General features: G+C 46.8%; 1 protein-coding gene across 2 annotated transcripts in view; it reads right to left on the bottom strand.

Moving 5' to 3' along the window:
• Window positions 1-24,175, bottom strand: part of hk2 (hexokinase 2) — a 130,391-nt gene that overhangs the window by 48,444 nt on the left and 57,772 nt on the right. Inside the window, exons 2-11 of one of the 2 annotated variants that reach the window (XM_085971350.1) lie at window positions 23,951-24,015; window positions 17,853-17,972; window positions 16,551-16,646; window positions 16,307-16,406; window positions 14,878-15,061; window positions 7,417-7,572; window positions 4,528-4,761; window positions 3,662-3,966; window positions 2,351-2,499; window positions 782-901 (exon numbers count right to left, since the gene is read on the bottom strand). In XM_085971350.1, the coding sequence (XP_085827476.1) occupies window positions 782-901; window positions 2,351-2,499; window positions 3,662-3,966; window positions 4,528-4,761; window positions 7,417-7,572; window positions 14,878-15,061; window positions 16,307-16,406; window positions 16,551-16,646; window positions 17,853-17,936 (1,428 nt within the window). In that variant the 5' untranslated portion in view covers window positions 17,937-17,972; window positions 23,951-24,015. The remainder of the gene's footprint in view (window positions 1-781; window positions 902-2,350; window positions 2,500-3,661; window positions 3,967-4,527; window positions 4,762-7,416; window positions 7,573-14,877; window positions 15,062-16,306; window positions 16,407-16,550; window positions 16,647-17,852; window positions 17,973-23,950; window positions 24,016-24,175) is intronic. The other variant, XM_085971349.1, reaches the window with a different exon arrangement.

Genomic DNA, 24,175 nt, shown 5'->3' on the forward strand with positions numbered 1-24,175 from the left:
ACAAACTCCAACACCAGATGAACTGTCTTCCCTCAGTCCTGTTGGGGAAGTGTCTGGCCCCTCGCCTGTGCGCTCCCACCTCCTAGTGCTCCTCGCATGTTATAAACAACCTCGCCTGCCTCGAAATTATCATTTTAAATCTAATCATCAGTCCCAAGGTTATACTGAAAAAGGTCACAAGTCAAGACGTGTGTTAATAGATACTTAAGATCACTCCTTTTTTTTCTGTTATCACGATGAGGCATGACAGAGCCCGAGAAATGGACCACTTTTCTACCTTGAGCACCCAGTGTCAGCGCCGAGCAATTCATGTTAACTATTGGATTGGATGCAGAGTAAAGTTCTACCCAGCCTCAATAATATGGCAAAAACACATCAACAGCAGAGTTTCACCTCTCTCCCCAGGGCGGGATTTCTCCATTCTCTCCTTTTTTGAGAAAGGTCACCAATTGCTGAACTCTGGGTAATTTTACGTTGTACTCTTTATCCCACTTTTAACTAGGCCGAGATTGTCCAAACTCACTCGACTGAAGACCTTTGTGGAAAGAGGAAACTTTAGCCTTATCAGTCTGGATTTAAACCAAAATTTAGAAAATGTTTAGAGCCACTAGAGCATCCAGTGCGTAGGACTCCCACACTGCCCGTTTCCAGTGGGACTACAGCACCGAGAAGGTGGCAATTTGCTATGCCTGTGCGTCCTACGTGGTCCTTACCACCGTCTTCTGTCTAAGATAAGCCGGCTGTATCGACCAAACATGGGTGCAGTGTACGTATTACTGACCTGATCCAAGTTCTTCTGCTCACAGGGGAAAGAGAAAGTGAAGCCCAGTGGAAGCATGCAGTCCTTCATCCCCATATACTCGAGGAAATCCGAGATGCAGTGAACAATGTGATCGAAGAGCTGAGAAACAGGCAACAATAAAAACAATCACATACTGCATGTATCTTCTGTCAATTCCCCAAGAAACCACCTGAACTTATACTCCCCTAGACTAGTATTCCAAGAGCACCTTCCACAGCCTCAGGATGTCCCAAAGCGCTTTACAGCCAATGAAGTACTTTAGAAGTGTAGTCACTGTCGTAATGTAGGAAACGCGGCAGCCAATTTGCGCACAGCAAGGTCCCACAAACAGCAATGTGATAATGGCCAGTTAATCCATTTTAACAATGTTGGTTAAGGGATAAATATTGGTCAGGACACCAAACCGGTTGTGAAGACCGACAACAAAGGGCTTTATTTTATACAAGGATAAAAGTGGCTTCTTAATACACAGAGCAGCTCAGAGGTGCAGAGGGGAAGTCTCCATCCCCGAGGCTTTAGGTTCAAACCCCAGTCTATGCTGAGTTACCTGATCTGAGCCAAGGCAGCAGATAGAGGATGACTATAGATCTCAGTTCCTGTGGGTTAGGGTAAGGAAAGGACAAAATAAAACATTGTCAATGGTTTCCACCCCTTTATAATGTGACCTCTGCTAGAGGTGTGGGCATCTTTGATGTGGACAAAATGGGGCTTTGCTGTGATCAAAGCTGGAGGGAGATTTTTAAAAAGACATGGAGAGAAAGTGAGGTGACGGGGAGAGCGAGGGAGGTGAAGGGGAGAGCGAGGGAGGTGAAGGGGAGAGCGAGGGAGGTGAAGGGGAGAGCGAGGGAGGTGAAGGGGAGAGCGAGGGTGGGAGGTGAAGGGGAGAGCGAGGGAGGTGAAGGGGAGAGCGAGGGAGGGAGGTGAAGGGGAGAGCGAGGGAGGGAGGTGAAGGGGAGAGCGAGGGAGGGAGGTGAAGGGGAGAGCGAGGGAGGTGAAGGGGAGAGCGAGGGAGGTGAAGGGGAGAGCGAGGGAGGTGAAGGGGAGAGCGAGGGAGGGAGGTGAAGGGGAGAGCGAGGGAGGTGAAGGGGAGAGCGAGGGAGGGAGGTGAAGGGGAGAGCGAGGGAGGTGAAGGGGAGAGCGAGGGAGGTGAAGGGGAGAGCGAGGGAGGTGAAGGGGAGAGCGAGGGAGGTGAAGGGGAGAGTGAGGGAGGTGAGGGGGAGAACGAGGGAGGTGAAGGGGAGAGCGAGGGAGGTGAAGGGGAGAGCGAAAAAGCGAGGTGAAGGGGAGAGCGAGAAAGTGCAAGGGGAGAGCAAGAAGGGGCAAGGGAAGAGCAAAAGTGGAGAGTGTATGCTTGCAAGCAGAGAGAGGGAGGGAGGAAAGGACACGCTGCATGTGGAATGCTGAATCAACCCCATGTCTCTGACCTACAGTTGAGCTGAGTTGACCACAATGATGCTAAGTCCTGCTTTCTAGTGAATCTAGAGGAAGTTGAGTCATCGCCTCCACCTCAACAACTCGCCACCTGCAGCAGCTTTCTGCTTTGCTCACCTCCTCTCCTGTTCCTTCCATGGCATCCATGGGGATGGCATAGATCTTGTTGTGCATTTCAACAGCTCGACGTTTCCCACTGCGAACCTTCACAAGCAGCACACGGAAATTTGTACCGCCCAGATCCAGGGCCAAGAAATCACCCTTTTCTGGAAAAGGACAAAACAGGCAGCTTTATCTTAATTAAATACAACCCAGGTCAGGTTAAGCGTGAACCAGGAATGTGGCAAAGCTCCCTATGCACTGTCCCAACCATTCCCATCTCAGGGCACAGGCAAAATACATAATAAAGCTCCCTCCACACTGCCCTGGACCAGGTATACCACAGTTGAGATGCAGAATCCACTCATATATTGATTAATTTTTTTATATTGAGTAATTAAATCACAATTTCATTACAACCTCAAGAAAGTACTCCTTCAGCACCATTTACAGTTCCAACAGGCTGGGGCTCTATTCTCTAGAAAAGAGAAGGTTGAGGGGTGACCTCATAGAGGTCTTTAAAATTATGAAGGGGTTCGATAAGGTAGACAACCTGAGGACTGTTTAAAAGTAAGACTGTTTAAAATTAATATTGAACGTACCAAATGAAGTAGAAAGACTGTTTAAAATTAATATTGTTTAAAAGTAATATTGTATATACCCAACAAATGTCAAATCGATTGACACCTACAGAATGTTGGAAAACTGTACCTTTTTGCAATGTAAGCTTTGGCAATATGGTTCTCTGTAAACTTTCATGCCAATAAAGCATTTGAACTGAACTGAACTGAACTGAGAAGATGTTTCCACTTGTGGGGTAGACCAAAACTAGGGGTCATCAATATAAGATAGTCACCAATCAATCCAAAAGGGAATTCAGGAGAAATTTCTTTCCCCAGAGAGTGGTGAGAATGTGGAACTCGCTACCACAGGGAGTGGTTGAGGCAAATAGTATCGATGCATTTAAGGGGAAGCTGGATAAACACACGAGGGAGAAAGGAATAGAAGGGTATGCTGATGGGGTGAGATGAAGAAGGGCGGGGAGAGGTTCATGTGGAGCATAAACGCCGACATGGACCAGTTGGGCCGAATGGCCTGTTTCTGTGCTGCAGATTCTATATAATATGTAATTCTTCTAAACTCTCTCCCCAAGATTCTCAATTTAGCTCCAACTTGTGTTGAATTAAAGTGAGACAAATTAGAGAACATTTCTAGCCAACAGAGAGTGGAGAATTATATCCTGCTAGCCAGACTAGATGGGATCTCAGGTCAAACCTGAACGGAAAGTGCACGAAACCACTTCACAATTCAGCCCTTGTCCTTCAATACCTGTTCCATCCGGTGTGGACCGCACGTAAGTGGCTAGCATTTTAACAGTTGCGGTGGAATGAGTTTCCTTCTTCAGGCCCCGTTCCATTTCGGTCTTCATCCTTCTCTTCACCTCCAGCAGTTGCTTATCGCTCAGGTCAAGGGTGGCCAAAATCTCCTCCCTCATCTTTTGTTGCTTCGCAAGTCTGTAGGCCACCGCCGTTACCATGGCAGCACCCTTTCCACTCCCATCTTCGGAGGGCAGGAAGCGAACATCGCAGGTCGGGACCAGCCGTCTCACAGCCTTGTGCAGACGCCTGGCAAACCTGTTGAAAGGGGATGAAAGTTCCTATCAGACCCTCGCTCTCACTACGTGATGGTAAGTTACAGTAAATCTTTGGTGTTGTAAGTGTTTTAAATCATCCCCGTCCTTTCAGCGTTTTTTAAGGGCAGGCTCATAAAATTCTTATAAAATTATAAAATTCTAACAGGACTAGACAGACTAGATGCAGGAAGGATGTTCCCGAATGCGGGGGAGTCCAGAACCAGGGGTCACAGTCTAAGGATAAGGAGTAAGCCATTTAGGACAGAGATGAGGAGGAATTTCTTCACCCAGAGAGTGGTGAACCTGTGGAATTCTATACCACAGAAGGCAGTTGAGGCCAATTCATTAAATATATTCAAGAAGGAGTTAGATATATTTCTTAAGGCTAAAGGGATCAAGGGATATGGGGAGAAAGCAGGGACAGGGTACTGAATTTGGATGATCAGCCATGATCTCATTGAATGGCAGAGCAGGCTCGAGGGGCCAAATGGCCTACCCCTGCTCCTATCTTCTATGTTTCTATGGTGTGGCCTGAAGAAAACACAAGCTACTAGTTTCTTACTGTGGGTGTTTCTTGTACACGGATCCATCTACGCCAATCGTGGTCCGTAGTCTCTGGGCCCCTTTGTTGTCCTTGATGCGCCTCAGGACAGCAGCGAGAGTGGCAGCACAGAGGTTGGATGAGCGGGTCGATACAATGGTGCAGATACGCTGCGTTGCTACACAGTCATCTGGTGTTGGCTCCAGCCCCAGTTTGGTTAGAATCTCTTTTGCCTTCTGCAGCCCATCGCTGTCCCTGAAGTTACAGGCAGAAAAGAAATGGTTTCATTTTCCTTACTCCCCGTGTTTTAATTTTCAATTGCTCTTCTATTCTAGAAATTCAGATCCTCAGTGAATCATGTTTCACAGGCCCATCTTGCCTGCTCACCACATGTTCACTCTCTTCTCAGACTGGGTTCGATAGTGTAGTGGTAATGTTACTGGACTCGTAATCCAGAGAACACAACCAGGGCTGTTCGAGAATTGGAATTCATTTTTTTTTAAATCTGGAAAACCCAACTGGCTCACTAATGTCCTTCAGGGATGGAATCCTGCTGTCCTTACCCAGTCTGGTTTATATGTTACTCCAGTCCCACACCAATATGGTTGACCTTTAAGTGTCCTCTGAAGTGGCTATGGTCCCTTAGAGGATGAGACCGGGAAATTAATGGGGGGAAATATGGAGATGGCAAAAACACTGAATGAATATTCTGTATCAGTCTTTACAGTAGAGGACACCAAGAATATCCCAACACTGGACAAGCAGGGGGCTATAGGGGGGGAGGAGATAAACACGATCAAAATCACTAAGGAAGTGGTACTCGGTAAAATAATGGGACTCAAGGCGGATAAATCGCCTGGACCTGATGGCTTACATCCAAGGGTCTTGAGGGAAGTGGCGGTAGGGATTGTAGATGCATTGGTAATAATCTTCCAAAACTCCCTGGACTCAGCAAAGGTCCCAGCAGACTGGAAAACTGCTAATGTAACACCCTTATTTAAAAAGGGCAGTAGACAGAAGGCTGGAAACTATAGACCGGTTAGCCTAACATCTGTGGTAGGTAAAATTTTGGAGTCCATTATTAAGGAGACAGTAACAGGACATTTGGATAATCATAGTTTAATAAGACAAAGTCAGCATGGTTTTATGAAGGGGAAGTCATGTTTGACAAATTTGCTGGAGTTCTTTGAGGAAGTAACATATAGGGTGGATAAAGGTGAACCAGTGGACGTAGTGTATTTAGACTTCCAAAAGGCATTTGACAAGGTGCCACACAAAAGATTATTGCTTAAGATAAAAAAATCACGGGATTGGGGGTAATATTCTGGCATGGATAGAGGATTGGCTATCTAACAGAAGGCAGAGAGTTGGGATAAATGGTTCATTCTCAGACTGGCAATCAGTAACCAGTGGTGTTCCGCAGGGGTCAGTGCTGGGTCCCCAACTCTTTACAATCTATATTAACGATTTGGAGGAGGGGACCGAGTGTAACATATCAAAGTTTGCAGATGATACTAAGATGGGAGGGAAAGTAGTGAGAGAGGAGGACATAAAAAACCTGCAAGGGGACATAGACAGGCTAAGTAAGTGGGCAGAGACTTGGCAGATGGAATACAATACTGGAAAGTGTGAGGTTATGCACTTTGGCAGGAAAAATCGTAGAGCAAGTTATTATCTTAATGGCAAGAAACTGGAAAGTACTGAAGTACAAAGGGATCTGGGGGTCCTGGTGCACGAAACTCAAAAGGTTAGTATGCAGGTGCAGCAAGTGATTAAGAAGGCCAATGGAATGTTGGCTTTCATTGCTAGGGGGATAGAATATAAAAATAGGGAGGTATTGCTTCAGTTGTACAAGGTATTGGTGAGACCGCACCTGGAATACTGCATACAGTTTTGGTGTCCATACTTAAGAAAAGACATACTTGCTCTCGAGTCAGTACAAAGAAGGTTCACTCGGTTAATCCCGGGGATGAGGGGATGGACATATGAGGAGAGGTTGAGTAGATTGGGACTCTACTCATTGGAGTTCAGAAGAATGAGAGGCGATCTTATTGAAACATATAAGATTGTGAAGGGGTTGGATCGGGTGGATGTGGGGAGGATGTTCCAGATGATGGGTGAAACTAGAACTAGGGGGCATAGTCTTAGAATAAGGGGCTGCTCTTTCAAAACTGAGATGAGGAGGAACTACTTCACTCAGAGGGTGGTAGGTCCATGGAATATGCTGCCCCAAAAAGCTGTCGAAGCTACATCATTACATAAATTTAAAACAGAAATAGACAGTTTCCTAGAAGAAAAGGGAATTAAGGGTTACGGGGAGCGGGCAGGAATTTGGACATGAGTTTAGGTGCGGATCAGTCATGGCCCTGTGGGTAGCGGAGCGGGCCCAGGGGCCGTGTAGCCTGATCCTGCTCCTGTTTCGTGTGTCTAATTCTGTTAGATTCAGGAGATAGTCCTGTCATAGTGGATTGGCGGTTAGGATCAGATCAGCCATGATCTTATTGAATGGCGGAGCAGGCTCGAGGGGCCAATTGGCCTACTCCTGCTCCTATTTCTTATGTTCTTATGTAACTAGGGATGGGCATTAAATACCAGCAACACCCACATTCCAAAAAAAACATTTTTTAAATTCATCTAATTGTCTACTTTCACTTCTATGCTTTTCTGCAGTAACTTTTCCACAAATCAATTACCCTTTAGGGTAAAAATTTCCACATGACTTCTCTTCGTACTCCGAACTTCTCCGTTTTAAAGCTCATGTCGCCTGCTATTTGAACCTTTCACCATGGTGAACACTTTGCCCGAGCCAGTTTTGGCAAACTCCTTCTCTATCTCAAAAGCGATGCAGAACCAGCACGGGATGTTTCCTTTCCCAGCCTCAGTGACTGATATAAGGAATGTTTTGCTTACTTTTCTATTGCCGAGACAAATCTGGTCTCAAAGTGGTCTTTAACGAGTAGTTCCGGAGTAATCTTCCCACCAAACAGCAGCCCATCCTTGGCCATCTTCACTAAGATAATTCGAACAAGCTCTCCCATGTACATCCCACTGATCATCTTCTCAAACCTGCACAAATAAGACATATTGAAAAGGGTTAATTAGTCGTGCTAGGTGTAGTTTTTTTTCATTCAAGGGATGTGGACATCGCTGGCAAGGCCAGCATTTATTGCCCATCCATCGTTGCCCTTGAGAAGGCTTCTTGAAGGTGTATGTGTTTGTTGCTGCGGTGTACCCGAGTCATTCACAGCATTCGCAATAAATGTTGGTCCTGAATTTGCGGTCGGAGGCTTCCTGCAATGAAATGCCTCAGATCTGCAAATAAAATGCCCGCGTACCCGGTGGGCCGTGGTTCGCAAGCGCCCTGGGATCACGTGGGCCAGCCCACTGAATGAAAGAATGGGATCCCATTCATACTTAAGGGGATTCTGTATGTACTGGATGGGGATACCCCCAAAAAATACATCTACGCACCAAATAAATAGGAAAAATTACATATTTAAAATTAATTAAATGTCATTTTATTAAATATTTAAAACAAAAATTTAGCATTTTGAAAAATAAATTAAAATGTTTTAAAGGGGCTAAAAATAAAATTACCTAATTGAACAGGTTTTTTAATGTATAAATGATTGATAAAAAATGTTTTTAATGCTTTTTTAAACTCTTACACTGGTAAAAGCAGGCCTTATTTTGCTTTCACCAGGCATAAGAATTTCATGGGCACTCGCGGGGCAGAAGTTGGGCAAATATCCCACCTCTCCGCCCACGGATGTCCTTTTCCCGGGGGTGCATTAGATCTGTCAAGAAAATTCTCAACAGATCACAATTTCTGGATTCTCACGCATGCACTTCGCGTGTGAAAACCCGGAAGTTGCGCAGCCCTTACGGGCACGTGCGCAGCTCGTACACGCCCGTAGGGGCCGCATATTACAGCCCGTCATGTTGTACAGCGTTTCCAAAAGTTGCAATTAATATGAACATGCGAAAATGACGGGCAGGAAAAGACCAGCATGCCCATCAAGCCTGCCCCACATTCGTCGTGACGCGACATTCTTCCCCCCTCTCCTGGGAGAGGCAAAAAAAACAGGAAAAGAAACCCAGGGCCAAAAAGGGAAAACAGAAAATGGGGTCAATTCCTCTCCGACCCCTTCAGGCGATGGAAACTGCTGTGTATGTACCTTTAAGAGAGAACTGATTTTATACTGTAGTACCGGCAGTGACCACACCTGTATATAAAGCCATAGCAGGCTTCTGTACTTTCAGTTTAAGCTTACCCTCTGTTCAGTAAATATCTGTTATTATTGTTCTCCTGCAGTCCGTGTATTATTGATACTCGGACACTACACTGGCGACGAGCAGGTTCGAACTCACCTGCAGTACTGCATCACCTCACGGGGATCTTTCCCTGAAAAGAAGCTTCTTGGAGGTCGAAGTCAGAGCAACGGGCGTCGACCGCGGGCAACCGCCCAGGAATCCATCGGAGTTCGGAGAATTGCAGGGGAGGCTGTGAAGAGCTGGGCTTGGCTCCCCAGTCGAGGTGTTCCAGCAAATCGTGCTGGTAGCAGGTAGTGCGCTGACCCTTCCGGACTGCGGCGGGCTCGAGCTCGATCGAGCGGCTCTGCAAAGGGGCCGTGCAGCGTCGTCGGGAGGAAAAGAGAGAGAGGGTGGAGCGCACAGGGCGCGGTCGGTGCGCAAGAACCGGGCAGCGTAGAGAAAATAAAACGAGTGGAAGGAAAAGTGAGACGCGCCGAAGCCGCGGGTCACCGCCATTATCCTGTAGAACGCTAGGAGCAGCGTGGCAGCAAGGGGAAGAAGGAAAAGCGCGGGAGGCGCCATTTTATTCTATTGGGGAAGAAGGAAAAGCGCGGGAGGCGCCATTTTAATCCAGGCGCCATTTTAAACCACCCAAAATGCCAAAGAGTGGCAGTATCACTGCTTTTGACAACGAGGTAGAAGACTGGACCACGTATGTGGAAAGAATTGAAGTGTACTGCAAGGCAAATGAGGTGGCCGATGGAAAGAAGGCGTCGGTATTATTAAATTTGATGGGCGCGAGAACGTACGGCCCATTGCGGAATTTAATTACCCCAGCTAAACCAATGGAGAAAAGTTTTGAAGAGATTGTTAATATCTTACAGGAACACCTAAACCCTACACCGCTGCTGATAGCAGAAAGATTCAAGTTCCATAAAAGAAACCGGCACAAAGATGAGAGCAATGCTGACTATCTTACGGAACTACGCAAGTTATCGAAGCACTGCCAGTTCGGAGCAGGACTGGCAGACACCTTAAGGGATAAGTTTGTCTGCGGGCTCCAGAGTGAAGGAACCCAGAAACGACTACTTTCGGAAAAGGACCTGATGCTAGAACAGGCTTTCAGCGTGGCAGTATCCAACGAAGCAGCAGCACGGGGAGCTGCGGAAATACAATAGGCGGCACGGTGGCATAGTGGTTAGCACTGTTGCCTCACAGCGCCAGAGACCCGGGTTCGAATCCGGCCTCGGGCGACTGTCTGTGTGGAGTTTGCACATTCTCCCCGTGTTTGCGTGGGTTTTCTCCGGGTGCTCCGGTTTCCTCCCACAGTCCAAAGATGTGCGGGTTAGGTTGATTGGCTATGATAAATTGACCCTTAGTGTTAGGGGGATTAAATACATAGGGTTACAGGGATAGGGTGGGGTATGTGTAGGGGTTACGGGGATCGGGTGGGCTATGTGTCGGTGCAGGCTCGATGGGCCGAAATGGCCTCTATCTGCACTGTTGTGATTCTGTGATTCTGTGAATAGAAACCAGAAGAATACAGCGCTAACGAAATGGCATATGGAGCAGAAAAGTGCTATCGCTGCGGCAAAACAACCCATGATCAGAAGGACTGCTGGTTTAAGGACAAAGTATGCAGGCAATGTGGGAAAATGGGACACATAGCAAGAGTCTGCAGGTTGGGAAAGAAAACCAACACTAAAAGAACTACTAAGGAAATGTACAAGAAAGTAACAAAAATGACAGACAGTAGTTCAGATGATCAGGAGAGTGATAATGACTCCGGGAACAGGAGACTAAGTTGTCTAAAGTTACACAACGTGATCGCAAAGGAGGATCACCGAACCATTTGGGTCACCCTCATGATAGCAGGGTCCCAAGTAAAGATGGAATTGGACACAGGATCAGCCCTAACTGTCATGAATCGACGAGACTATGAGCGGCTATTCTCATACATACCCTTGAAGGACACGTCCATTGTATTGAAGACATACACGGGGCAAAAAGTCTACCCCAGAGGAAAAATAAGGGTGCCAGTTAAATACAACGGCAAGGAAACACAGAAACTGTATCTGTATATACTACAAGATGGAGGACCACCATTATTGGGACGTGAATGGATCCGAAAAATACAATTGGATTGGCATTCCATTCAGGCGCTAACTGTGACTGACAAAAAGGATGACAACGTCACACCTGGACGACTGTCAAAAATTCTAACTGACGCGAAAGAGGTGTTCCAACAAGGATTGGGACTCTAAAAGGAGTAACGGCAATGATAAAAATCAAAGATAACGCAAACCCAAAATTTTTTAAGGCCAGACCGGTACCGTACGCGATCCGCCCAGCCGTTGAAGCAGATCTGGAGAGTCTGGAGCATTCGGGTGTGCTGTCCAAGGTGGACTGGAGCAAGTGGGCCACACCCATCATTCCTGTAATGAAGAAATCATTGAGCAGCACGCCTGGGGAGCCGAAGAAGGTTCGCATCTGTGGGGACTTCAAGGTAACTGTGAACCCAGTCCTGCACACAGTACAATATCCACTTCCACGGATAGAAGATATTTTCGCCTCACTATCTGGAGGGAAATGCTTTACGAAGATTGATCTGGCCCAAGCGTATCTACAAATGGAGGTGGAAGAAGCATCTAGGAAATACCTCACGATAAACACTCACAAAGGTCTTTACCAGTACAACCGACTGGTATTCGGGGTAGCATCAGCCCCGGCTATTTGGCAGAGGGCGATGGAACAAGTCCTGCAAGGGATCCCGGGGACCCAGTGTTATTTGGACGACATCCTGGTTACGGGCGAAAATGACAGTGAACACCTTGCCAACCTGGAGCAGGTGCTCACTAGATTACAAGAATATGGGCTACGAGCCAACCGCCCCAAATGCGAGTTCTTCAGGAGACAAATCTCGTATTGTGGCCACATGATTGATGAGGAAGGGTTGCATAAGTCCCCAGACAAGATTGAGGCAGTAGTCAAGGCTCCAGCACTGGAAAATGTGTCGCAACTGAGGTCGTTCCTCGGGTTGGTGAACTACTACCATAAGTTCTTGCCGAATTTATCTACAATTCTGCACCCACTGAACGCCCTGCTGTAAACTGGAGTAACATGGAAATGGAGTGATGAGTGTAAGCGTGCCTTTCAGAAATGTAAATGCCTAATCACTTCAAAAGAAGTATTGGCCCAGTACAATCCAACACTACCAATTCGGTTGGCATGTGATGCGTCTCCCTACGGCATTGGAGCGGTGCTGTCACACAAATTCCTTGACGGTTCAGAGAGGCCAATAGCCTTTGCGTTGCGCTCGTTAACCTCAGCCGAGCGTAACTACGCCCAGATTGACAGGGAGGCCCTCAGCCTGGTGTGGGGGGTGAAGAAGTTCAATCACTATCTGCACAGGCAGAAATTCACCCTACTGACTGATTATCAGCCTCTGGTCATAGAGTCATAGAGTTTTACAGCACAGAAAGAGGCCCTTCGGCCCATCGTGTCTGCGCCGCCCCATTCTCCATTTTTAACCCAAAGAAGGGCGTTCCGGTGATGACGGCGCAACGGCTGCAAAGATGGTCACTTTTTCTAGGGGCACATCAGTACGACATAGAGTACAAGGGTACGAAACAGCATGGAAACGCTGATGGGCTGTCGCGCCTACCGTTGCCTACGGTGGAGGAAGCACCTGCAGTGGACCCTGTTGAGATATTCCATTCGACCATAGTCGAATGTCTACCTGTTACAAACTCAAGTATAGAGAAGGAAACCCGAAATGACCTGACACTCTCTCGGGTCTATGATTTGACGGTGAAGGGATGGCCAGCACATGGCGACTCACTGTTGCCAGCATTCTCGCCAAGGAGAGAACAGCTGTCAGTGTGCCGGGGGACCTTGATGTGTGGATCCTGAGTGGTAATTCCACCCAAGTTGAGAGATAGAGTGCTCAATGAGCTTCATGAGGGTCATCTGGGAGGGGTAAAAATGAAGAGCCTAGCCAGGGCGTTTGTGTGGTGGCCGGGAATCGATAAAGAAATCGAGGATATGACCAAGAGATGCACAGGATGCCAGAAAGTCCAAAACGCTCCACCACAGGCCCTGCTACACCCATGGGAGTGGCTCGCATCTCCATGGCAACGGGTACACATTGATTTTGCTGGTCAATTTATGGACTCAATGTTTTTAATCGCCGTGGATGCCCATTCGAAATGGCCAGAGGTCATCAAAATGTCCTCCACCACCACGGAGAAAACTATTGCAGTCCTACGGACCATCTTCGCCAGGAATGGCTTGCCAGAACAGATTTGCTCCGACAATGGACCACAGTTTGTGTCCGAGGATTTCCGGAGGTTCCTGAGGAATAATGGGGTGAAACATTACACATCTGCCCCATATCATCCAGCCACAAATGGATTGGCTGAGAGGTTTGTTCAGACCTTTAAAAAGGCAATAAAGGCAATGTATAATGACGACATACCACTACAACACAAGGTGGATAATTTCTTGTTTGCTTACCGGAATGCGACACATGCAGTCACCAACCAAGCTCCAGCCATAATGTTCTTCAACCGAAGGCTAAGATGTCGCCTGGATTTGCTCAAACCAAACATAAGACGAGATGTTGAGGATAAGCAATTCCAGCACATCAATGAGAAGCCAACCAGGAGCTTCAAGATAGGGCAACCAGTCTTGGCCCGCGACTACCGAACAGAAAAATGGCAGCCAGGAACGATATGCACACAGCAGGGAGCACTGATGTACACAGTGGACGTTGGAGAGAGCATCATGAGACGCCATGCTGACCAGATTCTAGAGTCACAGGAACAAGCCAAACCCATACCATGAGCATGTGCACCTGGTAATGAACCCGAAGTACAGATTGCGTCTACCGCAGAATCAGTGGTATTGGAAGCTGACGAACCAACCAATGACAATGAGCCAGAATCGACTCCGCCGCAAGAACAGGATACTCGACAAAGGCGCTATCCAGTCAGGATCAGGAAGCCTCCTCAAAGACTGAACTTATAAATGATTATTTCAGTTGATGTATATAGTACAGAGAAAATTGTAATTGTAATTAGTTATTATTTAATTGTTAAATGAATGTTATGTACTGTTTATCTAAAAGGGGAGGAATTGTTGTGTATGTACCTTTAAGAGAGAACTGATTTTATACTGTAGTACCGGCAGTGACCACACCTGTATATAAAGCCATAGCAGGCTTCTGTACTTTCAGTTTAAGCTTACCCTCTGTTCAGTAAATACCTGTTATTATTGTTCTCCTGCAGTCCATGTATTATTGATACTCGGACACTACAGAAACCAGTCCACTGACCAGGCTGGACTAACTCTGGTTCACTCATAAGTTTTCTGATCTGTGCAATTTATTTAAACATTCCATGTGAATCACAAAAATTAGAAAGTAGATTTCAGGACTCAAGTGTTGGCACACTGTTTGCAGCTATTCAGCAAGCATCGCAATGAACTTACTTTTTTTTTAATTCTGCCGACCCCTAGACCTATTTTTCCCCTTATACCCTGGACGCTGAGATACACTTTGACAGACACCGACTCTCTGGCACCTCACAGAAGTGACTATTTCTCATGTGCAAGCCTAGAGAGTAGGCACCAGCAGATTGTTCGACTGTGGAGGCATCACAGCCAAGCCCGTCCACACATGCACACTTCCCAAACAGGTGGCATTAGATGAGGAACTCTGGCAGATTGTTCACTCCGGCTAGCTGCAGCACCCCTACTGATGTCAGCTAACTCAGCATAGACCAGAGATTTCATTCTGTTTTGCATGAATTCTTGTGCTGAGGGGGGTAATGGAGGTCAGTGCTTGGGTAAACAGTCCTACACTTTTTGCAGCTAGTGCCAAGGTTCCATTCCACATCACACTGCATCCCAACTTGGACATATATTGCCCGCCGTTCCTTCATCGTCTCTGGGTCAAAATCCTGGAATTCCCTAACTTGCACCATCACCACAAGGACTGCAGTATCTGGAGTCCATTCTCGGGACAACCAGCGATGGGTAATGAATGCTCCCTTGCAAGCGTTGCCCACATCCCAGGAACAAATATTTGAGAACGCACTCTGTGGTCAAGTGACTTACTGCTGTTTCCCAGGGTTGATGGAGCCTCTGTCAATCTCGGTGTCAAATTCTGTTCTAATGTCATCCAGCTCTCCCAGATCACCAAATGCGCCCCACTCCATATTGATGCACATCCTCCCTTCGTCTCCTTCCACCAAATCAATGTGCTGCATATCTTCCATGTAACAAGCGTTCGTGCCAGTCCCTACAGAAGCATAAGCAACTGAGTTACCACAAAGAGAATGACACCGTGACATATTTTACAGCTATAAACCCAATTTAAGTGTTCCAAAGAAGCATTTGGTTTTGACGAGTGTCCCTTTGTTTATGTAATACTGTCCCCACTCTATTGCTTCCCAATGAAGAAGCCAAGACGAATTAGCCTATCCATTTCACACTCGTAGCTTCACTCTCTCCTTTCCCCCACCCCCCGCCCCACCTCCTCCAGTCAGATCAGCACGTGAGCAGGTCTCCAAGGTAAGAAACTATTTTGAACACCCTTCTGTAGTCTCCATGAGCCATTTACTATCCGCAAGCCCCAGCCATATGGGCAACCCCCTTCGCCCACCTCTGCCAACGGCACTCCTGTAACCCTTCGCTTTGGCCTTGGGTGTCTCTTGCTTCTCTGTGATGATGTGCCGTTCCTCTGCTCCTTAACTCCCTACAACTGAGTGCAAGGTTTAAATACGAGGAATTGCACACCTTACAACTCCAGAACACAACGCAAAGCAGCTCTAATGTGCTGTACCAACACCCTGTCCTTAGAATGTTATTTTTATGTCTGACACAAGAAGTCTCCTTACTCAACCTATTGTGATGTGGGAACAGAAAACTCACCTCTACAATCAAACTGATACTGTTAAGTGAGGAAGAGCTTAATAAGGACATTTTGTTGGGTACCGATTCACTGTAAACTTTCAAACAAACATGAAGAGAAATGTTCGAGAAATAAAAGAGGATGACAACAGAACCAGAGGCGAGGCGAGGCGAATTTTTTTTACACAGCGAGTTTTAATGATCTAGAATGCGCTACCTGAAAGCAGATTCAATAGTAACATTCAAAAGGGAATTGGATAAATACTTGAAGGGGAAAATTTGCAGGGCTGTGGGGAAAGCGCGGGGGAATGTGACAAATTGGAGCGCTCGTTGAAAGAGCCGGCACAGGCATGATGGGCCGAATGGCCTCCTTCGGTGTTGTATCATTCTATGGTCAAGGACAACAATGGGATAGAACCATCTCAACAGCTTGGCTGAACTGGTTTCATTTTCCCTTTCCATCCCATGGAGAAATGTGTGGCTTCCATTGTGCACCTCTCCTCTTCCCAAACACAAAAATTGGAGTTGGGGCTTTGACATGTGCTGCAGAACCTCTTCCTTCCACCAGCTGCGATTGCATAGCTATGTGCACCCACAACCAATCACCAACACAACAAAAAACAGGAAAACCTACCAACAATCAGCCCTATCTCACAGTTGTGGTCGTCATAACCACAAGTCATCATGGTCCCTACTGTGTCATTCACCACAGCAACAATGTCGATGTCAAAATCCTGTCCAAGGAACACAAAAGGGAAGACACAGATGAAGAGGTCAATGCTTTCTCTGGAAGGGCAACTCTCAGACATGTCAGGCCAACCACCTTTCCCCACGGTTCAAGGGAAAGGTTTGTTGGTTCTACAATTACTGGTACGTACCCCCCGCCTCTGGATAGCCTTGCGCAGCAGGGTGACCACATCCCGCCCCTCTACACCACTCGACTTGAATCCTTTTGTCCAATTAACTAATATACTCTGCAGCAGAAAATAGAAAATGCAAATTAGGTTAAACAAAACACCGAAAGAATGGATCATGAAATTAATAATAAAGTTTGAATGGAAAACAAAGTCTCCTCCAGCATATTTGTTATAACTACAACAATGTACATTTTTTTAAGATTTCACCCCTGCAAATCTTTGACTTTTTTTTCTCATACTTTTTTCTCTCACTATTCCCGAACTGAAAAGATGGGCAAGGAAATTGTTCCTGTGCTCAACAACCAATGAGCAAAAAGCCTAGGCTGGTCTGCCCTTTGATCTTCCTTTAATGATCTCACTCCATCCCAACAACAACTTGCATTTATATAGCACCTTTAATGTAGTAAAACATCCCAAGCACTTCAGAGGAGCGTAATCAAACAAAATTTGACACCGAGCCACATAAGAAGATATTAGGACAGACGACCAAAAGCTCGGTCACATCCCTCCAACTGCTCAGCTGGGAATTCAACAGGCCAGGAATCGTAGGCGTGAACAGGAATCCTGGCTCTCAGTGAGTGTGCGCAAAGCCTAGAATAATTCTATTTGCATTTTTCCATGCTTTGCACATTTGACCTTCATTTGCAAATTAAAGCTGCCAGTCGGAAGCGGCTGGGGAGCACAGTCCTTCTGTGATCGACTTCCTCTGGAATGACATCATGCAGGAAGTCAGTGGTCTAAGGACAGAGCTGTTTTCCTAGATCAATGTCATTCTCACGTTTTTCTTCTCCTCCCTGTTGGAGTCTTCTCATGTCACGCACTGGTCCTAGTTGAAAGACAGGCAAATATCCTGCTACCACCACCAACTTACAGCCAGCTAAGTACACTAAACAACTCCAATTTCCTCCAATAAGGGAGTGGCTGGTTTCATTTGGGCCTCCCTTCTACACATGACCACAAGATTGAGATAGGGAAATCACCTTGAATCTACAAATGATCTGCAGACCCCCACTCTGCCAAATCTTTTAGGACACCTCACTTACTGCACCAACTTGCTACCCTGGATTTTGGATCGCTACAAACAGCAAAAAACACATAAGTCTCGTCACAACCATCAAGCTAATGGAGTCGCCAACACATGAATTTATCCGAAGCCCCAGAGGAACCCTGTTGTGAAGAGTGAGGAATGATAATCACTGCTGCTGCCTCCACAGTCAGTCTTCAATTGTTGCTTGTTTGTAAAGGATGAAAGAGTTAACTCACCTCGTCAAGCTTGGTCTGTTGACAGGGAAAGGAGAAGGTGAAGCCTAGAGGAAGCTTCTTATCCTTGATGTCCAATTCCTCCATTACATTTCCCAGACAGTTAGCAATGTGATCAAACAGCTGAAAGTAAAATAGAATAACAGTTAAATATATAGGGCTAGAAATTCGGTATCACCCCGTTTGGGGCGCTAGTCCTGGCGATGCGCAAAGTTTAGCGCCAGGCGCAATTTAGCGCCACCTAGCGCGATATTGGGTTGCAGCGCCCCTGAAGATGATTGCGGTGCTAAATCAGGCGCTGCACGCTACTCTTAAGGCACTAACCCGGCGGCGCAACCCAATTTCGCGGCGGTGGGGCGCAGCGAAGGTGCTGTCAATAATCACTTTCCCTGAGACACACTGGCGCCGGCCAGCTCTTAAAGGGGCAGCTCAATTGGCATCACCAGACACACTCACTGCCTTGTAGGCCTTCAAAGCAGTGGGAGCCTACCTGTGGCGCACCAGCCTAGCAAGACATGGAAAGGGTGAGGCAGAGGGCGGAACGCCTCCCTGATGGGGCATTGGATGCTTTGGTTGGCGCAGTGGAATCAAGGCCAAGGGAGATGGTCGGAATGTGATTGATGTTTTGGACAGTCTCCCGGGTGTGAGAGGCAGTTATGTGTCAGTGTATTAGTTTTGCTTTCTGTTGCCATAGCTTTCTCATGTTTGAAGGAACCACATTTTGTGTAATGAAACACTTTCTTCATTTACAATGGCCATGCCTGCTATTTACATGCATCTTGCCCTTCACAGGCTTGGGGGTATCAGACCGGTTCCATTCCTGTTCTTAGAATGGCAGCTAGCATTCCGTGAGAGGGGCCTAGAAGCTACTTCTGATCAGCCTCTGATGCGCAGCCTGAGAGGAGCCGCTCGCGTAGAAGTTCAGGCCAGCAGGCATCTTCTCAGCCACCGACAGAGATGTCCTGCACCTTATCTGAGGCTGCAGATCTGGCTGAAGCAGCTGGCACAGCTCAGTCACCACCTCCTTTCTAAATCGCAGCCTTCTGACACTGCTCCTCCGGCATGTTCATGTAGGAAAACTGCTGTCGGAAAACCCTGTCAGCGTAAGGTCTGCTGTGGCGACGTCTGTTGGCCCTCCTCCATCTGGCCATGCCCACCCCCCTCTCCCAGCGTCTCAGTGCCCTTTCCAGATGATTCAGCAGCAGGTCGTTCCCCTCCAATGCAGCCCCCATAATAAGTGCCCACAGGAAGGTTCCCCGTTGTTAAGGCTCACCAACAGCAAGGTGATGGTCAGAAGGCTGAAGATCGTCTGCCTGTGCTGGCTCAGTGGTCAAATGGCTCTCAGTGTGCAGCTCAGCAACTCTTTGTAGCTCTCGAGGAAGTTGTGCTCCAAAAATGGCTGCCGCTTTTAAACCACACCAGTCCCCTTTAAGTAACGCTCCTCCAGCCCGAGAGCGACTTGGTAAGGTTCCAGGTAAGCTGTCACTATTAGCGCCAGGCGCTACGGAGGGGGGCGCCACTGAATTTCCGGTCCGGGGCGCCCAAAAGGCGTTGCACACTCAAATGACGTCATAATCTGCCTGCGCCCATGAGCGGGCGCTAAGATTTAGCGCTGGCGCTAAATGCATGCTCAATATGGGGCGAGGCGCTAGGCGCCTTGCACCCGCCCGGAAATTGGCTAGCGCCCCACTTCTCGGCCTCTTTAGGCGCTAATCGGTGGCGCTACCAACCGAATTTCTAGCCCATAGTGACTTGAGGGAAACAGTAGAGGATGATCCAATGTGTGGCAACAGGAAGCTGCCTGGTGTGCACCTGTCTGGGAGAGACAAAGACGGGGGGGGGGGGCGGGCGGAGTTGCACCAAGGTCCGTTGAGGAACCAATTGGTCAGTAATTTTTCTCTCACACTGCGCCATTAATTCTATTGCCTCCCCCCACCCCCTCTAAAGCAGTTGGCTCGTTTGGTTCCATGAGAATTGTTCACCCTTGGGTACCTTACCCAAGAGACCATTATTCATGCACAAACTGATTCAGGGGTGCTAGTGGGCTATTCAACTGCAGGAGACATTATAGCAAGGACAATCTTGTCCTTGGGGTATTCACACATGCACATCTTCAACGGGAGTTTTTTTTGTTTTTATTCATTCATGGGATGTAGACGTCGCTGGCCCATCCCTAACTGATCTTGAAAAGGTGGTGGTGAGCCACCCTCTTGAACCGCTGCAGTCCGTGTGGCGAAGGTACTCCCACAGTGCTGTTCAGGAGGGAGTTCCATGATTTTGACCCAGCAACGATAAAGGATCGGCGATATATTGCCAAGTCGGGATGCTGTGTGACTCGGAGGGGAATTTGGAGGTGGTGGTGTTCCCATGTGTCTGCTGCCCTTGTCCTTCTAGGTGGTAAAAGCCGCGGGTTTGGGAGGTGCTGTCAAAGAAGTCTCGGCAGAGTTGCCAGATAGCAACCAGGAGCAGGAACCGTGGTTGAATTTTCTCCTCCTGTCCTATGATGCTGAGGCCAATTTAATGCCCCAAAGGCACTTTGTCTGAGAAAAACTAATTTATTTCAACCTAGATTGGAACTTGGGATCTTCCCGGTGATAAGGTTGAACTACTCACTGCCTAAGTCACATCTGTACACTTAAGTTTTCTATTAAATTTGACATTTTTCATCGCCTCCTCAGAAACTGAACGGTTCCAGCGTTACGCTGGGTGCTCTCAGTGACATTATGTATAGGGGCAATGGGGTAAGAGTGAAATACCCCTTTTAAGAAATCACTGTAGAGGTCAAGTCTACACAAAGTGTGCATCCCCACACAGGCTGGTTCCAATACAAGCATCTGACGAGGGGGTCAATGCACGTGAGTCCCCTCTCTCGGTTTCACCCAATAGTCTGAATGAGATGGACAACTTGCCATTTGGTGTTGGGTGGGAACACCAGATTCAAACATCAACAAAGACTAAAATATCAACTTGGGTCACACACCCCTCAAGAACCCGGATCACCCTGCTCAGTTAATTTTTATTTTTTTAATTTCTTATTGAGATTGAAAGACAAAATTAACCGTGATTAATGGTGATTGAGATTGGGGATCGAAGTCTAATGTAATAAATACAGTGATAAGAGATCAGCGAATCCATGAGTGAGTCAAAACTACACAATGCATTCCCAGTTCCACTGAAGCCAAGATTCCTGCCCAGTTGTGCCAGAGCGAAGGATGGGCAATAAATGCTGGCCTTGCCGGCGACGCCCACATCAACAAATTTAAAATAACCTGCCAAGAACCACAGCTGCTGGGACAAGGGATCAAAATGAAAACTAACAAAAATACAGATAAGCCTTCGAAGCTAAGGTTACGCTTTTGTCTTGTTCAAAATTACCAAGTACCGCCACCTATAGAGAGTAGGAATAAAGGGGTCATTTTTGGGTTGGCAGGCTGTAACTAGTGGGGTACCGCAAGGATCAGTGCTTGGGCCTCAGCTATTCACAATCTATATCAATGATTTGGATGAGGGGACCAAATGTAATATATCCAAGTTTGTTGATGATACAAAGCTGGGTGGGAATGTAAGTTGTGAGGAGGATGCAAGGAGGCTTCAAGGGGATATAGACAGGCTAAGTGAGTGGGCAAGAACATGGCAAATGGAATATAATGTGGAGAAATGTGAAGTTATCCACTTTGGTAGGAAAAATAGAAAAGCTGAGTATTTTTTAAATGGTGAGAGATTGGGAAATGTTGGTGTTCAGAGGGACCTGGGTGTCCTTGTACACGAATCACTGAAAGTTAACATGCAGGTACAGCAAGCAATTAGGAAAGCAAATGGTATGTTGGCCTTTATTACAAGAGGATTTGAGTATAAGAGTAAAGACACCTTAGTGCAATTATATAGGGCCCTGGTGAGACCACACCTGGAGTATTGTGTACAGTTTTGGTCTCCTTACCTAAGGAAGGATATACTTGCCATAGAGGGAGTGCAACAAAGGTTCACCAGACTGGTTCCTGGGATGGGGGGACTGTCCTATGAGGAGAGATTGAGTAGACTTGGCCTATATTCTCTAGAGGTTAGAAGAATGAGAGGTGATCTCATTGAAACATACAAAATTCTTACAGGGCTTGACAGGGTAGATGCAGAGAGGATGTTCCCCCTGGCTGGGGAGTCTAGAACCAGGGGTCACAATCTCAGAATAAGGGGTCGGCCATTTAGGACTGAGATGAGGAGAAATTTCTTCACTCAGAGGGTGGTGAATCTTTGGAATTCTCTGCCCCAGAGGGCTGTGGAGGCTCAGTCATTGAGTATATTCAAGACAGAGATCGATAGATTTTTGAATATTAAGGGAATCAAGGGATATGGGGATAGTGCAGGAAAGTGGAGATGAGGTAGAAGATCAGCCATGATCTTATTGAATGGCGGAGCAAGCTCGAGGGGCCAAATGGCCGACTCCTGCTCCTATTTCTTATATTCTTATGTTCTTAATTCCAGGCATCCCTCCTTTCAGGAATGATGTTACATAGGATTACACCGGATATACAGCATAGATATACATTCAGCCCAACCAGTCTATGCCGGCATTTATGCTCCACTCGAGCCTCCTCCTGTCTTTCCTCATCTAACCCTATCACATATCAGTGTGTTGCTCACTGCACGACAGGTTTGTTCTCTGAGATTGGCTTTCCCTCTGCACTTAAATACAAGAGAATACTTGGCTAGGAGAATTAAAGAGTGAAATAAAAAACTCAAGGAAGATAGGGTGAAGGCACCTGATAGCACAACGCCGTCTGACTGCTGGGTTGAATCCCACAAAAACTAATATGAGATGGAGAGCTCTTCTCTATGAATGTCAAATGAAATAAGTAAGGGTAATCTCATCCCTGCTCTCTGTGAGCAATACAAAATTACCCCAAATTCTGTATTAATTTACATTTAAGTGTCAATTTCAATCAGACCAGGTAATAGACTGTTACAAGACATGAAAATGTCATGCTGGTGATTAAGGGAAAGCTGTTCTGAGGTGGGGATCGAGATATATTGTTGGGTTAGAGTAGAAGTTTTGCTCTGTACCTCAATGCATTCTAGGTTTTATGCACCGACTCAAATGAGGCACATTAATCAATGCCACCCAACTCATGCTGGCTGGGCAATAGTGCATCCCAATCCAGTACCTGAATCTGGATAATACACACTAGACACACAGACATTCCCATGCATGCACAGTGGTGCTCCAGATTCAGAAATAACTCTTTAATCTACTTTCCTGGGTGGTGGCAGTGGGCGAGAGATTGGACTCGTGGCCATGTGACCTTTACACAAGGTCACGATATCTGTTGGTTTCTAAGACGCTCTCCCAGCTTAGCTAATGTACTGGAGCCAACAAGTACTACTCCAGCATCAGGCAATATGGAGCTAGTGTTGGTGAAAGTGGCTGCATCCAAGTGCAATTCGGCTACTTTACAGAGATTTTGGTGCTGAACTCACACCACAACAAACATGACCTGTGCTCAATACTGAAATCGGATGCCCAAAGTGTGAAAATGTTCCATTCACCAGCGCTAACATCTTTCACTTTTAAGACTGCAAAAAACAAATACAACATTCAAGATAATCAACAACAACTCTGAGATAAGAGGAACACACTGACCCTGCAATCTAATGGCACAGATTTGAGAAATAATATACTCTGGAGTTCAGAAGCAAGAGAGGTGATCTCATTGAAAGGTATTAAATTCTTACAGGGCTTGACAGGGTAGATGCTGAGAGGCTGTTTCCCCTGGCTGGAGAGTCTGAAACCAGGGGTCGTAGTCTCAGGATAAGAACCAAGATGAGGAGAAATTTCTTCACTCCGAGGGTTGTGAATCTTTGGCATTCTCTACCCTAGAGGGCTGGGGATGCTCAGTCATTGAGTATATTCAAGACAGAGATCGATAGATTTTTGGACTCTAGGGAATCAGGGGATATGGGGGTAGGGCGGGAAAGTGGAGTTGAGGTTGCAGATCAGGCATGGTCTTATTGAATGGTGGAGCAGACTCGAGGGGCCGAATGGCCGACTCCTGCTCTTATAATTGAGTGCCTTGACAAAGGAAGAAGGGGGACCAGTTCTCGCAATTTACCTCAGATTCTGTGCCACTCCTTTCAGCCTTGGTTTTGTCCCACACTACAGGCCATGGTCCTTCTCCTGGGTTTCTCAATAAAAAAAACAATCTTTGACTATTGGTAGGTTATTAATGGGAGAATGGCATCTCATCAGCTAGTCATGCCAGTGTAAGATTAGGATCACAGGCCACATACAAATTACCCAAAGAGTTTTAGGAGTTGCAAGGTTTTTATTAAAGAGC

This window comes from Somniosus microcephalus, chromosome 30 (genome assembly GCF_052327205.1).
Source record: "Somniosus microcephalus isolate GS21.2 chromosome 30, FLI_Smic_1.0, whole genome shotgun sequence".
Classification (NCBI taxonomy): domain Eukaryota; kingdom Metazoa; phylum Chordata; class Chondrichthyes; order Squaliformes; family Somniosidae; genus Somniosus; species Somniosus microcephalus.